The sequence below is a fragment of the Mugil cephalus genome, chromosome 18 (assembly GCF_022458985.1).
Source record: "Mugil cephalus isolate CIBA_MC_2020 chromosome 18, CIBA_Mcephalus_1.1, whole genome shotgun sequence".
NCBI lineage: Eukaryota > Metazoa > Chordata > Actinopteri > Mugiliformes > Mugilidae > Mugil > Mugil cephalus.
Genome location: NC_061787.1, coordinates 8,218,450 through 8,232,246, shown reverse-complemented (window position 1 = coordinate 8,232,246; position 13,797 = coordinate 8,218,450). Strand labels below are relative to the sequence as shown.

Sequence of the window (13,797 nt, the reverse complement as noted above, 5' to 3'; positions counted from 1 at the left end):
TAAATCTGCAATTTCCCCTTTCCCGTCCAAATGTTTTCCCTCATTCACTCATCCTCTGCTTTCCCACTTCCCTTCCCTCCCCAACTCACGGTTCTGTATTAATTAGAATTCATTTCTTCTGTGGTGGAAGATAGAGGGAACCAACCACAGTACGCCATCGTGTTATTGACAGGATTAGAAATGGGTCGCCTTATCAACACACACGGTGCTTCATTTGCATACATACTCGCAAAGGTTGTGCAGAATTAGCTTGCTGCATTATTCTGGGAGTGTTTTGAGAGTTTAAGAACTCTCAAAACAAAGTGTAGAGCCAGTAATTTTTCAAGCTAGTAGCCTCCAAGTTCAGCTCACAAGTGAGCTCTGGAGATTCTGCTGCAGGATAACGCAGAAAGCATGTGAGCGTCACGCCTTTTGACCAAAAGGAAAATGAATGAAGCGGCAGGGTGTCATTTTCCACACTTTTTCGGTGCCAGCAGAGAATCAAAACCCGTACAAAAAAACAAAAAAAAAAAAAAAACACAGCAGACACGCTTGCGCTTGCACACACGCGCACGCGCACGTCGACACACTCACTACTCTCACTCTCTATCAAAAACATCAGGACAAAGCGTCGGGACAGCGGGAGGCTGTGGGGTGATGAAGGGGGAGGAGGAAAAAAAAGGGGGCACCACTTTACGACAGTGTCCCTCCCACAGCCTCTCACACACACACACACATGCACACACACATGCACACACTTTGCTTTGTCCCTACGGACATTCGGGGCTTCCTACTATCTCGTGGTCTTGCTGTAAGAGTTGGAGCGTGGTCTTTTTCCTGAGCATCGTAACACTAAAAGGAGCAAACTTCTGAAGTGAGTATCAAATTGAGAGTATAGCATCAGTGTTACTGCATAGTACTGATTTTGTGGTAATGATATAGTATTTTGCAGCCCTTCATTGCCTTTTAAACTTACTATATTATTATCTTATGCACAATTAATCCAGACAGAAGGATATTTTTTCATGGCTGTTTGGGTTCAAACTTTTGTGTCTCTGTAGTTAAAGTGGAAAACTTAAAACTGCTGTTCTGTGCCCATTTGGTCAGAAAAGCCACCGGCCATTTGTTTCCAGTCTTCAGAGAAACCAGGCGCCCAGGAATGTAACGCGATTCCTTGTTATAACCGAGCTGCACAACTTAGCAAATAAAACTACTGCTGAAGAATTAAAACGTTCCCGCTGCTGCCCGATCAATGGCGCTTTGTCATCAAGCTCATTCGCCCCAGTTGCTAACATCTGGATGAGAACTAGCCGACTGTTAACATAACAGCTCTCGGGGGAAAGATGCAGTTATTCTGCAAATGGGCACTTTGTTAAGTTATTGCTACACAGGAACCCAGACAGACCAGAAAGAGCAATGGATAGACTCAGCATTTTTATTTCCTGGATTTGCCCTCTCCCTCTGTCTCACCCTGTCTCGTGGAGCATGTAGGATCTTGTATAATATTTCACCAACATCTGGGAGCTTTTACTGGCTAGGTCCTTTTATGGGGTTACACCGAGTAAAACCTACTTTCTTATAGTAGGCTGTTTTCAGCGCACGAAGGCAAAAGTTTTCTTCTGTGTAGTGAAAATGTGATGAAATGTTACAATTTGTATTTTTATTTTTTAATGCAACATAGCATAATTAGAGAGAGAGCACAACGTGCAACAAGTTAATGTCATTTAATTTCGCTTGTTGCCACCGATTGGCTACCAAAATCAGTGCAATGCAGTTTGAAGCAGTGAATCAGAGACTGGAAATAGAAATCTGTGTGTGTGTGTGTGTTTTTTTTTCTCCCCTGGCATTGTTTATACAAGTGCAGCGTGGGCGTGTTCATAAATTTTGTGGGAGAGACATCTGTTTTTCCAAAGCACAGTGCAGATGCCACACCCAGGGTTCAGAGGTCCAAGCTTTGGTCTGTTTAATGCGCAACTTGTGCTGTTCCACTCCGAGCGCGCAGCCCTGTTTTTCTTCTCTTACTCTGCCCCAACTTAATTAGCTTAATGTCAAGCAATTTGTCCTTTTTTTTTTTTTATTGAATACGCAGCATGATGTTTTCCAGCATGTGACACGATGACAGGAGTTGAGCGAACCATTAAAGTTGCATGTCTCGCAAATGTAATGCTTCCAAGAGAACTAAATGATGCAGTTGGGAAGAAAAGGCACGGTGGAATTCATTCTGAAGCTTTGTTCAAACGATGTGCTATTCATTGTGAGCAAAAATAAAAGTGTCTTCCTTTGTGTGTGGGATATTAGGGTTTATGAGAGCGAAAAAGCTTCTAGGCTGGGTTTGTTGCTCACAATGCAATAAGCGTGCCTTTTTTGATTAACCAGTTCAGTTTTGGCGTCATTTTCTGCCAAAATCCAATGATATGAATGTTTGTTGCTAAGTCAATACAGTATATTGTGCAGCCGCTAAACAATATGGGACTTCCACTGCTTTGTACTTTGAAAGTTTTCACTGTTAAGGAGTTGCATGAAGTGTCGTCTATGCACTGACAGATTAACGCTGTAAGTCGACCCGAACGCTTTTTAGAATCTGAAGACTGTGAGATTACAGCCTGAGAGAGAAATGGGGCTGGGTATCACTGCTCGTGCAAGCAATCACATGCCTGCCTTTAGTGGCAGCAAAGATTTTAAATGGGTTCACTTGTGGCTAATCGCCTTGTTCCCTCACTTTTTCGTCTCTAGGTGTGCTGTACCTGCAGTACGGGGACGAGACCAAACAGATCCGCATGCCTAATGAGATCACCAGCATCGACACAATCAGAGCTCTGTTTGTTAGTGCCTTCCCGCAGCAGCTCACCATGAAGATGTTGGAGTCGCCCAGCGTCGCGGTCTACGTCAAAGACGACATGAGGAACATGTACTACGAGCTCGCTGACGTCAGGTATGTATAAATAAAATAAACACAAAATGAGGGATTTCGGGTTTGTGAATTAGACGGCGTTTATTGTGTTCGGCCTTCCATTTTCCATGAGCACTGGATGTCCTTAGCTCTCCTGAACAGGAAATGTCTTTGACCAGGAAACCATTTCACTTCCTTTTCCTTCCATTTTGAATAGAAAGTCATTTGGAGTCCAACAGCAGAATGTTGTTGATGTACTCAAACTGAGGAGCAATTCTTTCCCAAGTTTTTCTCTTATCCCCAATCCTTTTCCAAAAGTTTGTCTCAGCGAACTTCTAAGCTTTTTCTGTTTACACTTTTGAGGCTCCTTTGTGTTTTAGAGTGTAGTTTCCAAAGTAATGTGTGCCTGTAAATCATGCGCATTTACAACACACATACCAGCTGTCAGCCTTTTCTTCTTCCTGGTTTAAAATTCACAGGTATGTCTTATTAATAATACAGAATATCCTATGTGCCGAGACAGTATGCAGCCATTTGTTTCTTTCCAGAAAATAAATAAATAAATAAAGCACTGCACTTGAAATCATAAGAAACTTTGCCGCTTTGTCTCTGTGGTTCCTGTTCAAGTGCGGTGTGTACTTTGTGACTAATGCATTATCAAGGCTGTAAAAAATTGTCCCGTGGTGCTTTAAAGTTAGTACAGGTGTCCAAAGTACGGCAGCAAAACTGAGACGGGCAAAAGAAAAACAGATCTGCCCAAGGTAGCTGAGCCTCGTCTCAACTCGGGATTAGTGGATGTTTTCATAGACTTTAGAGATTTAGAGGAAATGTCACATTACACAGGGCTGTCAGAGCCTCTCTCAGGGCATTTGTCTTTGGAGGAGCTCTTAAAAATACCCGGTCTCAGGCATGATCGGCCGCTGTCGGACGGCGATGTCTGGGGTGCCTACTTACCGCGGAACACCTCTTCCCCAAACAGGAACATCACAGACCACTCCTGCCTGAAGGTGTACCACAAAGACCCGGCACAAGCGTTCAGCCATGGACCCCGACCAGCCAACGGCGATGCCAGGGTGAGTACTTAACTGTCGCTAACGCAGCAGCGAAAATTGTCTCATTAACGGCGGCAGCTGTGGGGAGATTCGTTGCGGGTAGAACAGTGCCCTCAGCCTCCATTTCTTCTCACTCTCACATCCCCTGTTTGCAGTTAAGAGAAGGAATGTCCCCCTGCCTCTTGTTAATCTCGTAGAGGGGGTCTCTTATTGTTCTCCCAGGGGCCTTCATTTGAGCCTCCCCTACATGCTCCGGTGCAGCTTCTTTAAGGGACAATTGAACTCATTCCTCTGCTACTTCCCTCGCCAAATATCAGCTCTAATCTCTTTCCCTCGTTCTGATTCGACTGTGTTTGTTTCCTGCTGATGTAAGTAATACCACAAACGCCCTTTCCTCGAATGTTCTTCCTCAAATCCGCCGCTCTAATCCGCCCAAACCCTTTATCTAACCCCACTGCTCCTCTCTGCCCGCTACAGATTTACAGTGGGCGTCGCAGCGCCGTTGCGATACGGCAAATGTTACATTAACCTCGATCAGCCGTGATCCCTTTGCCACATACTGGACTGTGTGCGTCACGTAAATTGATAACGGAATGAGCAGCAGAACGCGACGATGCTTCAGGGGGGTTAGGGTTTGGTTTGCTACAGAAACATTTTTTATTCTCTGAATAAAAAGTCAGGCTGCTTCTTTCCGATTCTGATTGGCACTCTCAAGGTGTAGTGAGCAAAACAAAAAGAAAAAAAAGAGAATTTAACTCAGTAACACTCAAGTTCTCACTTAGGAGAACTTTAGGAGAAAATCCAACTCTAAATATAACCGAAATGAATAAAGCAAAAGGACGCAAGGCGGCTTCATAAGAGTTCTTCCTGTGTAAACACTGTGAAATCTTGGTATTACATAAAACCCCTATAGGACTCTTTTTGTGAGCTTTTCTGGCACTATTTAACCAAGTGGTAATTGACACAGATACAAAGACTGGTTGTGACTGCAGGGCGTGGAGTGTACAAACTGCAGATAATAAAATAGGTTTGTTGCCCCGACAGCTTGTGCTCATACTTTTGGTAAACTGTCCTTTACCCTTTGTAAAGGCATGTCTCTGTGCTTGGAAGCTGTAATGATTTTGTGTATGTTTTGTTGGCCTTTGAAACGCTGCTCAATACAGTAATGTTTTTCAAGACTTTTTTTTTTTTTTCCCTCTCAACAACCCCTCTTAATAATGGAACAGACACAAAGAAAGTGGGCAGCCTAACGAGCACCTGTTCAAACACTTTTTCATTGGAGGTATGCTTCACATCTGTCGGGGCTATAGAGTGTCCTCTTTCCTTGCAGGAATGCCAGGTCTACACACTTCCCTCCATTATTGATTGCAGCCTTTCTGGCCAGAGAAGCCCATATAGAGCTGCCTCTGCTTATGAAAACAAGCGTGTCGTCTGCCAGTATTGATAAAAGGTTGATGGCTATACACAATAACTTGATAAGCTGCAGACTGATGGGTAATTTCCAGTTTTTGCATCTCTTAAATCATGTTTCATTTAATGAATAAGTGTTTTGGAAGATTAATCTGTTCTTATGTGCGCCCGAAACAGTGATTTGTATTTATACACTAGTCAATAGTGGCTGTCAGAAATGATGTTATGCACACATGGCTGTAGGAGATGTTTTGTAAACAGACGTTCAGACTTTGGATTATCTTCCACTGTTACTGTTTTCTAGTTTTTAAGAAAGAAAAAAAAAAGTTTTTAGTCACAATTAGCAAAAAATACCAAACTCCAGTCATTGTGTTCACTGTTATGTACACATCAGCATAATACGTCCAGACATTTAATCAGCTCTTTAAGTGTTTACACACTCCTGCAGGAACATTTCAGCCCAGTCCCTCCGTATCTGTTTAGTTTGGCTCGCTCTGTTACTCTACTGTTTGTGAATGAGTTTTGAAACACACACCAAGCCTGACACAGCAAAGGATGGAGGCGACTCACTCCTTGCAGACGTGCCGCCCTGAGCCCCCATTATCGGATGTTTAAGGGAACGCCAGTCAAAACTCACACAGATGTTCTCAACATGGCTTCGCATTCGCCTGATATAGTTGCTCGTGTGTTTATTATTCAAGCCTTAGCTCATTTTGTTTCGCCTCAAATCGGTGTGCTGAGCACGAACTGACCAAAATCTGCGTATTTTAGGCATATTTTTAAGATATTGTGGTTCCAAAGGTGCAACATCTGTTTGGGTTTGACAAGCGTTAAATTCGTGCTGGAATCTGGAATTAGAAAAGCAGTCAGATGTTATTTAGGGTTATTTAGGGAACAGTGGAAGTCATTAAGGTTGGCGGTGGTCTACAATGACTCTGAGCTTTTCACATTTCCTATTATGTGTTTTGCTGCTTGGTCAGACTTTTTGCAGCCACGGATGATGTATGTGTGTGTGTGCGTTTGTGTGAACTTTCACAGCGCAAATTAGAGCTACACTCTATAGTCACAGCCAAGCCTCAGCTCTTTGTCACTGTATACTTTTGCACATTTTTCATTTTGCATTCCACACGCGCACACCTGCTCATGCACGTGCACGTGTCACACCCACTTTATTGTTCTCTTCGCTGTGATAATCTGTTTTGGCAGCCGAAAAAAAAAAACAAAAAACAAAAACATCAAAATAAAGGCGACGTTGGAAAAGCTCCATGTCATAAACTACTGGTGACGTTTTGACATAACTTATCATAAGCTTCTGGACTTGTCTTGACGTCTAGGTGTAACCCATGAGTCATACCTTGAAGAAACAATGGCTTGTTTGTTTGGCAGGAATAGGGAGTTAGACAGGAAGGAAGATAGATCGCATTCTGCCCTACATGTGACACTCTCTGTTATCATACGAAGCACATTGCATATCCACTGGTTACATCACTGTTTATACACTGGATTTGCAGTCGTGGGTGGACATATTTTGAAGTTGTAGTAGTTTACTGTGTGATTCCAATCTTATCTTTTTCTGTGCCCTATGCACTATAATACATGTTGTTGAACAACAGGGCCTCTAAGAGTGTGAAACTAACCAAAGGTGCATATTGCAAAGGAATTTTTAAAAAAGTGAGTAAAAGTAAAACAAATGATTGCTTCCTGCTTTATGTACGCTTTGTAAATGAAAGTAGTGGAAGTGATGATCAGCCAAAGCTAACTATAAAGAACTGCTCTAAGACTGTGGTTTTGTGAAAAACCACAGCAAATGGCTCAGCATGTTAACCACATTAACAGGAGTTCCTCTTAGATTTGCCTAGAAAACCTTGACGCCTTTGTTTGAAGTTTCACCACATGCATACTGCATACACATCACGTACTGCATATCCCTCCACCCAGGCAGCTATACTAGTTAAATCAGGGCAAACGATCTTGTATTTTATGTAACACGTTCCCACTTGTTGGTACTCAAAGCGCACTTAAGTCACAATGACACCCATTGGTTCACACAAGCACACACACATTCACACACCAGTACCAAGCTCTGGGACAAACGTCTTGGTTAAGGTGGCTCATATACTGAACCGCTAACCTTCCAGTTTGTGCACAACTGCTCTACAAACTGAGCCACAGCCGTCCTGTTAATCTGCATTAGCCTTCAAAGGTTTATATGTGTTTGCTGAAATACATTAGTGGACTGTTCAAACAGACAACTCAAGACAGATCTTGTTGCAAATTAACCAACTACTCTCTTGCCCTGGAGGTGCGTGTGGAAACTCCTCTTTAGAAAGCCGCAGTCTTCTCCCCAAGAGACCAGCGCTTGTGTGTGTTTGAAAAGTCGAAAAGTAAATCACCCCAACTTTATAAAAGCGAGACTATAAAACGGATCTCGTGTTCAGGCATTGTAATATTGTTTTATCGAAGCCTGTAGGCATGATATCCAAGACTTAGATTGAAATGATGTGCTACCAGTGTTTGTAGCCTTGCAAGTAACAATTTTCTGCTTCTGGAGAAATGGCTGACTGCGCATTTTCCTTGAAAAGCAACAGTGTAAACTGAATACGATGGATGTTTTTGTTTCAAGGGCAACTTCCGTCCTAAAATACAAGATATACACAAAATGAATAGCAGCTGAATCTCTCCAGCAGACCGAGGTATGCGGTCTGGTTTACTGATCAATCTTAAGTAGGCTTTAAAGTATTGATGCATTCTCTATTGTAACAGCAAAGCGAGTTTCCGTGTATTTTTACAATAACTTTTCTTTATGCTTTTTTTTCCAGATGCACAGTGACATGGTGCATTCCGGCCGTGAAGGCCAACACCCTCTGAGACATCCCGCCATGGGTCCCCCATCACACCACCCCATGCAGGGAGCACCCCCACCATCTCCCCACTCCATGCCCCCATCTCCCTCCAGAATCCCTTTCGGTCCAAGGCAGGGCTCCGTACCCGGGAGTGCCACTATCCCTAGAGACCGACTGTCTAACGCCAATCCCCCGGCCCGCTCTATTTCTCCTTGTCCCAGCGCCATCCTGGAGAGACGGGATGTCAAGCCGGATGAGGACATGAGCGGGAAGAGCCACAGCCTAGCTAGGGGAAATGAGGGCTTGTATGCAGATCCATACCTGCTCCAAGAGGGACGGATGGCCATGGCTGCAGCCCACGGACCGCACCCCAATCCCGGTCTTGAACATCCAGAACACGTCATGGGCGGATTTCACCGTGCCTCCATCCGCTCCACAAGCTCTTACAGTGGGCCCAGCCCCACAGACACGATCGATCATCCTTCTCTGTACAGACAGAAGTCCAGAAACAGCCAGCTGCCTACTTTGGGTTCCAAAACTCCTCCCCCATCCCCTCACAGGATGACTGAGGTACGGATGATAGACATCCATAGCGGGCCTCCTCACAGCCTGCCGCCTCATGGTGTTCCCATGGAGAGAAGCTCACCAGTGCGCCAGTCCTTCAGGAAGGAGGAAGTGACGGGGGCTAAGCCCCGGAACAACATGGGATCCCCTGTGGTTTCTGACCTCCAGGGTCACGTCCAGGGGCCCATCCCAGCTGCCAGTGACCATCAGACACGGTAAGCTCTCCGGGGGCCGAATGTTGCATACAATGTTCTAGGGGGATTGATACATTTGCATAGAATCATTGCATGGGAGCATGAACTAACTCTGCATCCCAGTTTCACCCTAATTGTGACCTGTTGATCTCCAGTCCCTGGTTCTTACTCTGTGTCATCATCCATAACTGAACTGAAGGCCAGGATATAACCTTCCCCTTCACTATCTTCAGCTTTGAGATGTGCACAATAAATAATTCACGTGATAATGCATCAGTTTGGTTTGTGCATACAACCAGCTCTTGCTTGAGTGAGCCGTTTTCACAGTCTCTGTTTAAATTCTGAAGCTAGTGATTATAAAGTGTGTAAACCCAGACATAGCAAAAACCAATGAAACCGGATATCATCTGAACGCTCCAACTGTATATTTTTCTGGTACTCTGTGACCATTGTTCCAACAGCAGTCCAGCTACAGTCCGTTCAGTTTGGATAATTTAGCAGACATTCTGGTACTTGGGTTAGGTTTGTCTTCTCTGACTGAGAACACATAAACGTAGAGAGAGGGCTTCACTAAAAGGGAGGCTACAGGGTCCATGTGAGTACCTGGGAAAAGCAAAGAAAATATTGACCAAGTTGAATAAGTATTTGAAATCAGTCAAACAGATCAGGCGGGACCACCTGGGAAGGCAAAACCCCAATTAAAAAAGGCCTGGGAAAATTAGAAAAGGGTGGAACTCAAGTCAAAGTAAACAAAGTCCCACTCATAGCGCAAGACTTGTCTTCACGTATACCTTGTGTTTGTCTGTGGTCTGTAGCAGAGCTAAAACCACAGTCCCCAGATGCTAGATATACAATAAATGACATCTGAAAGCAAAAGTTTTCTCCTTTCCAACTTTCGAGACTTAGCAAGTAATCTCATTGTAAAGTTCCCTGTCCACCCCTCTAGTGTTTTGGCTTAGTCCTTTCATCTTCTCTGCAACCACCACTCTTTGTTTCATTTAAAAAATAATGTTACTCGAGCGCCCCGGGCGTCAACTTTAAGACTCTTTTCTTGTCTGAAGTCACCCATCTTGTTTATTCCATTTGGAGTCAACTTTTTGTTTTCTTTTTGTGAAGAGCTCTCATTTATAAATATATTCCCATAGTCAGTATTTCTCTATGTCTTACAGAGCTAAGGCATAATGGCAAATCACATGCTGCGTAATTCACTACAAAAAAAACAAAAAAACAATTATTCTGTTACCGAGCCCGTTGTTTTCTTTCTGAGCTAATATTTACTCTAGTGGTGATATATCCAATAGGCCTCAGTGTTGAAAGCAGAATTTTCTGATGTTTCTGCAGAGAGCGAATGAAGGCTATGGAGCAACAGATTGCCAGTTTGACTGGTCTTGTTCAGCATGCACTTTTAAAGGGCCCAAACACTAGTGGCACCAAGGAGCCTCTAAGGTAAGCAATCACAGTATAGGACAGAGTGAGGCGTCGGGGGAAATGAACTTTCAAATAAAAGGCCTGGTGATTCAGTCAGAGCAGAAAAGATAAAGTATCCTTCCTACAACAGCTTTATCAAACACTCAGGTTAAATCGCATTTGGTGAAGAGGAAATAGGTTTGACTGTGAATCTGATATTGAAATCATTTGCTCTCTGTATAAATGGCCACTGTGTATGGTTTATCTGGCTGCATTTCAACTCTTTGCATTCTGATCTTCTCCCTGGAGACCTTGCGCTAACGTTTACTTGACAGTTAGTCTAAAAGGTCCGTGACTGCAGTTAATTTCTGTGTTTCTGTGCAATGAGGGCGAAGCTCGTTAACCCCATTAACATCATTTTAACCTCTCTGGTTTGTCTTTCCCATCATACTTTGTTGTTTGTTCTTACTAATACCAACATGCACATCAAAAGTGCCTCATAATGTTCTGTTTTTTTCTATTATCACAATCACGTTCTAACGAATTTCTCTCTGGTGGCAGTGAGAGGCCACCGAAGACATCGTCTCCAGCCCACAGTGCACATAGTTCAGGTCAGTGTCACTCCATGCAAACTTCATTTTTTTCCTCTAAAGAAGCGTTTTCATGCCCCAGTGTCGTGTGCGGACAAGCCCGTACGTCAGCGTCAATCAGCAGCCTGCACTGAGCAGTGCTGGAGGGATGAAAAACAGTCTTTTCTTGTCATCCTTTCATATTTCCTTGCACTCCTTTTCCCAGTACATCCAGTTTAATAGGAGTTAAGAGACAAGAGCCAGCAGAGTTAACACAAGCCGCTCAAAGCACTACTTAAAACAAGATGCTATTACTTCTCAAGCCTGCCAAGATGATTCAGCGATTCAATCTCTGCGCTACGGCGGTCTCTGGCCAGATCTAAGTTTGATAAAAAGATCTGCAGCCTTACCAGTAGCAGAGTGAGAACACTGCACTATTTATCTGTCTTGAATGCTAATCTCATGTCCCGTGACACATTAAACATGTGGCTTTGAGAGGGATTTACTTGTCATGTTGTGCTTGGGCCAGTCTTCAAAACACTGGAAAAGCTGATCTTGTTAGACTGCTTCTTTGTCGAGCATGTGAAACGAGGCACTTTTTTTTTTGCATTTCCCTCAAAGGCTCTACACAGCACATACTTGTTTTGATGGACGTTGTCTCCCCAAGGCCCAGGACATAGTCAACAGTACGCACTGTAACCTGTACTTCAGGTCTAGGCGGCTCTAAAGTAGATGGTGTGAACAGATTTTTTTTTGGATTACAAGGACAAAAGTTTGTCCTTTGACTAGTCTATAGTCCGTGACAAGAGAGCTTAGAGTGTACTCTGAGCATACCTTGAACAGCTGGGAACACTGCTTTCTTTCTTCAGTGGATTTTTTAAACTTAAAGGAATGGTTTCCATTTATAACAAAACCAGAATCCTTTCATGCAGACACTTGTGGTTTTATTTGAGTCTCGCACACAATACAATAACTGTGGAGGGATGTCATTTGTTGTGCTCACAATATTCAAGAAAGACAATAACCAAGCTGCTGCGGATAGTCCACACACACCTTGAAACTATTTTCTAACAAAACAATGCCGCTACAAACAGCTTATGGCTTGATCTGAGTAATGAGCACATATTTTCTTTTCAACACGTCCTATTAATTTTGATCCACGCCTCTTTAAATGGGGTTCAAAACAAAACTTAAAATGCCTTCAGAGGCAAGTGGGAAAATGTCAGAAGGCGGTCTGTGTGTATAGTACAGTAGGCGCAGCCTGAAGTTGGAATTGAATTATTGCTGTTCTTGAACTTTTAGGGACTTTCACCCAAACTTCAAATATGAGCTCCCCTTGTTTCCATGGTTTCTACCTCTTCTCAATCTCCAGCGGTCATCGGAATGCAGAAAGGAGTTGACAGACGTTTCAAAGTGCATCCAATATGAGTGCTCTTAAATCTGTGCTCATTTTGCACCGAGAGTTGAAGAAATCGTGCTAAACATTCATGCAGGATGAGTGTGTTGCCAGGAAAGCTGTGTTGGACACATACACAGTCTAACCAATAATTTAGAGAGTAAAGTCAGGATGACAGAGTGTGAGGCTTTAGAAACGAGCAACTAAATCCACTGCGTTTAAGAGGAGCATTATTTTCTTTTTTACTTTTGTTGCTTTTCCTATAATTTTAGCTGCAATTTGTACTTCAGTGTATTGATAGGAATGAATGTCTGCAGGTTATAGCATGTATGTACCAATAAAGATTTTCTGGTTTTATGCATTATCTCCAAACAAGCTCCACAAAACAAACTTCTTTGCCTTGATCCAGGTGGTTCTCCAGTCTTGGCTCCCAAGAGTAGCCCCGCCCCATCTGACAAGAGTTCAGTTCCTCTCAAAGTCAACCTCCTGCAGTTCAGGAAGAATGTTTCTGACCTCAGGATGCAGCTCCATCAGATGAGACAGCTGCAGGCAAGACCTCTTTTCTCCTTTTAATTACTTTTCCGTGTCTGTTTAGGTTTAGCCACCTGTGTGCAGGCGTGTGAGCGAGCGTGCGTGTGCATGACACTTTAAAAGTTGCCTCATTTCCGCTGTGTGCGCCCCCCCTCCAGCTTCAGAACCAGGAGGCTTTGCGGGTGCAGCTCAAGCGAGCAGAGCAGGAAATCAGTATTAAACTCACCGAAGCCATGCGGCGTCTGGAGGATCCTGTCCAGAAGCAGAGGACTTTGGTGGAAGAGGACAGACACAAGTACTTAGGCCTGGAGGAGCGTGTTCTCTCACAGCTCAAGTAAGACTGCTTCAAAGACGCAGATTTATCTACTTAGCATTGTTGTGTTTCATAAAAATGGTTGGACACGGTTGCTTGCGTTCATTCCTGAATGTTTATTGTAAGTCGCTCGGCCTTTTATGAAAGTCCCGAGCAGGTTTTGTGGTCCATTTAGCACACGCTCACGCAGCTCCACTCCACATCCTACCATTTGTAGGAAATCCCCAAAAGGCTTCATTTTTTATCAGCTCACCTGAGCTATTCAATCCTAAACTCTCTGACGAGCCAACACCCTCCAAATTACAGCTCACAGGTTTATACAGGCAAGCAGCGCCTGCTTCTCAGACACAGCAGTCTAGAACAATGGACCCGACTGTGGAGTAATCATTCACTCCCCTGCTCTTATTTTAATTCACTCTCCTCGTCTTGCCAACAGGGAGCAGCAGTTTTTGTTATTTGGATGTTTACAGGCAAGGTCAAACGGTGTCGCGTCGCTAGACGGTGGCGAACACATGCTCAGATACGTTAGCAGCTCATGGATTCTGGGAAATTAGCAGGAAGAAATCGGTGGATTGGAGCTAGATTAAGCTCTCTGTTACCCTTGGTTGCCGGCCATTTGTGAGTCAGCAAAACACGGCTGCTGGCACCT

At 43.8% G+C, this 13,797-nt stretch overlaps 1 protein-coding gene across 17 annotated transcripts in view; it reads left to right on the top strand.

Moving 5' to 3' along the window:
• The window catches only part of si:ch211-285f17.1 (sickle tail protein homolog), a 105,667-nt gene that overhangs the window by 80,940 nt on the left and 10,930 nt on the right, over positions 1–13,797 (top strand). For 15 of the 17 annotated variants that reach the window (XM_047612187.1, XM_047612181.1, XM_047612182.1 and 12 more), the window contains 7 exons: positions 2,713–2,911; positions 3,849–3,942; positions 8,151–8,953; positions 10,274–10,378; positions 10,901–10,950; positions 12,714–12,853; positions 12,994–13,169. In XM_047612187.1, the coding sequence (XP_047468143.1) occupies positions 2,713–2,911; positions 3,849–3,942; positions 8,151–8,953; positions 10,274–10,378; positions 10,901–10,950; positions 12,714–12,853; positions 12,994–13,169 (1,567 nt within the window). Of the gene's footprint in view, positions 1–51; positions 854–2,712; positions 2,912–3,848; positions 3,943–8,150; positions 8,954–10,273; positions 10,379–10,900; positions 10,951–12,713; positions 12,854–12,993; positions 13,170–13,797 lie in introns of those variants that run through there. The other 2 variants (XM_047612192.1, XM_047612184.1) reach the window with 2 other exon arrangements.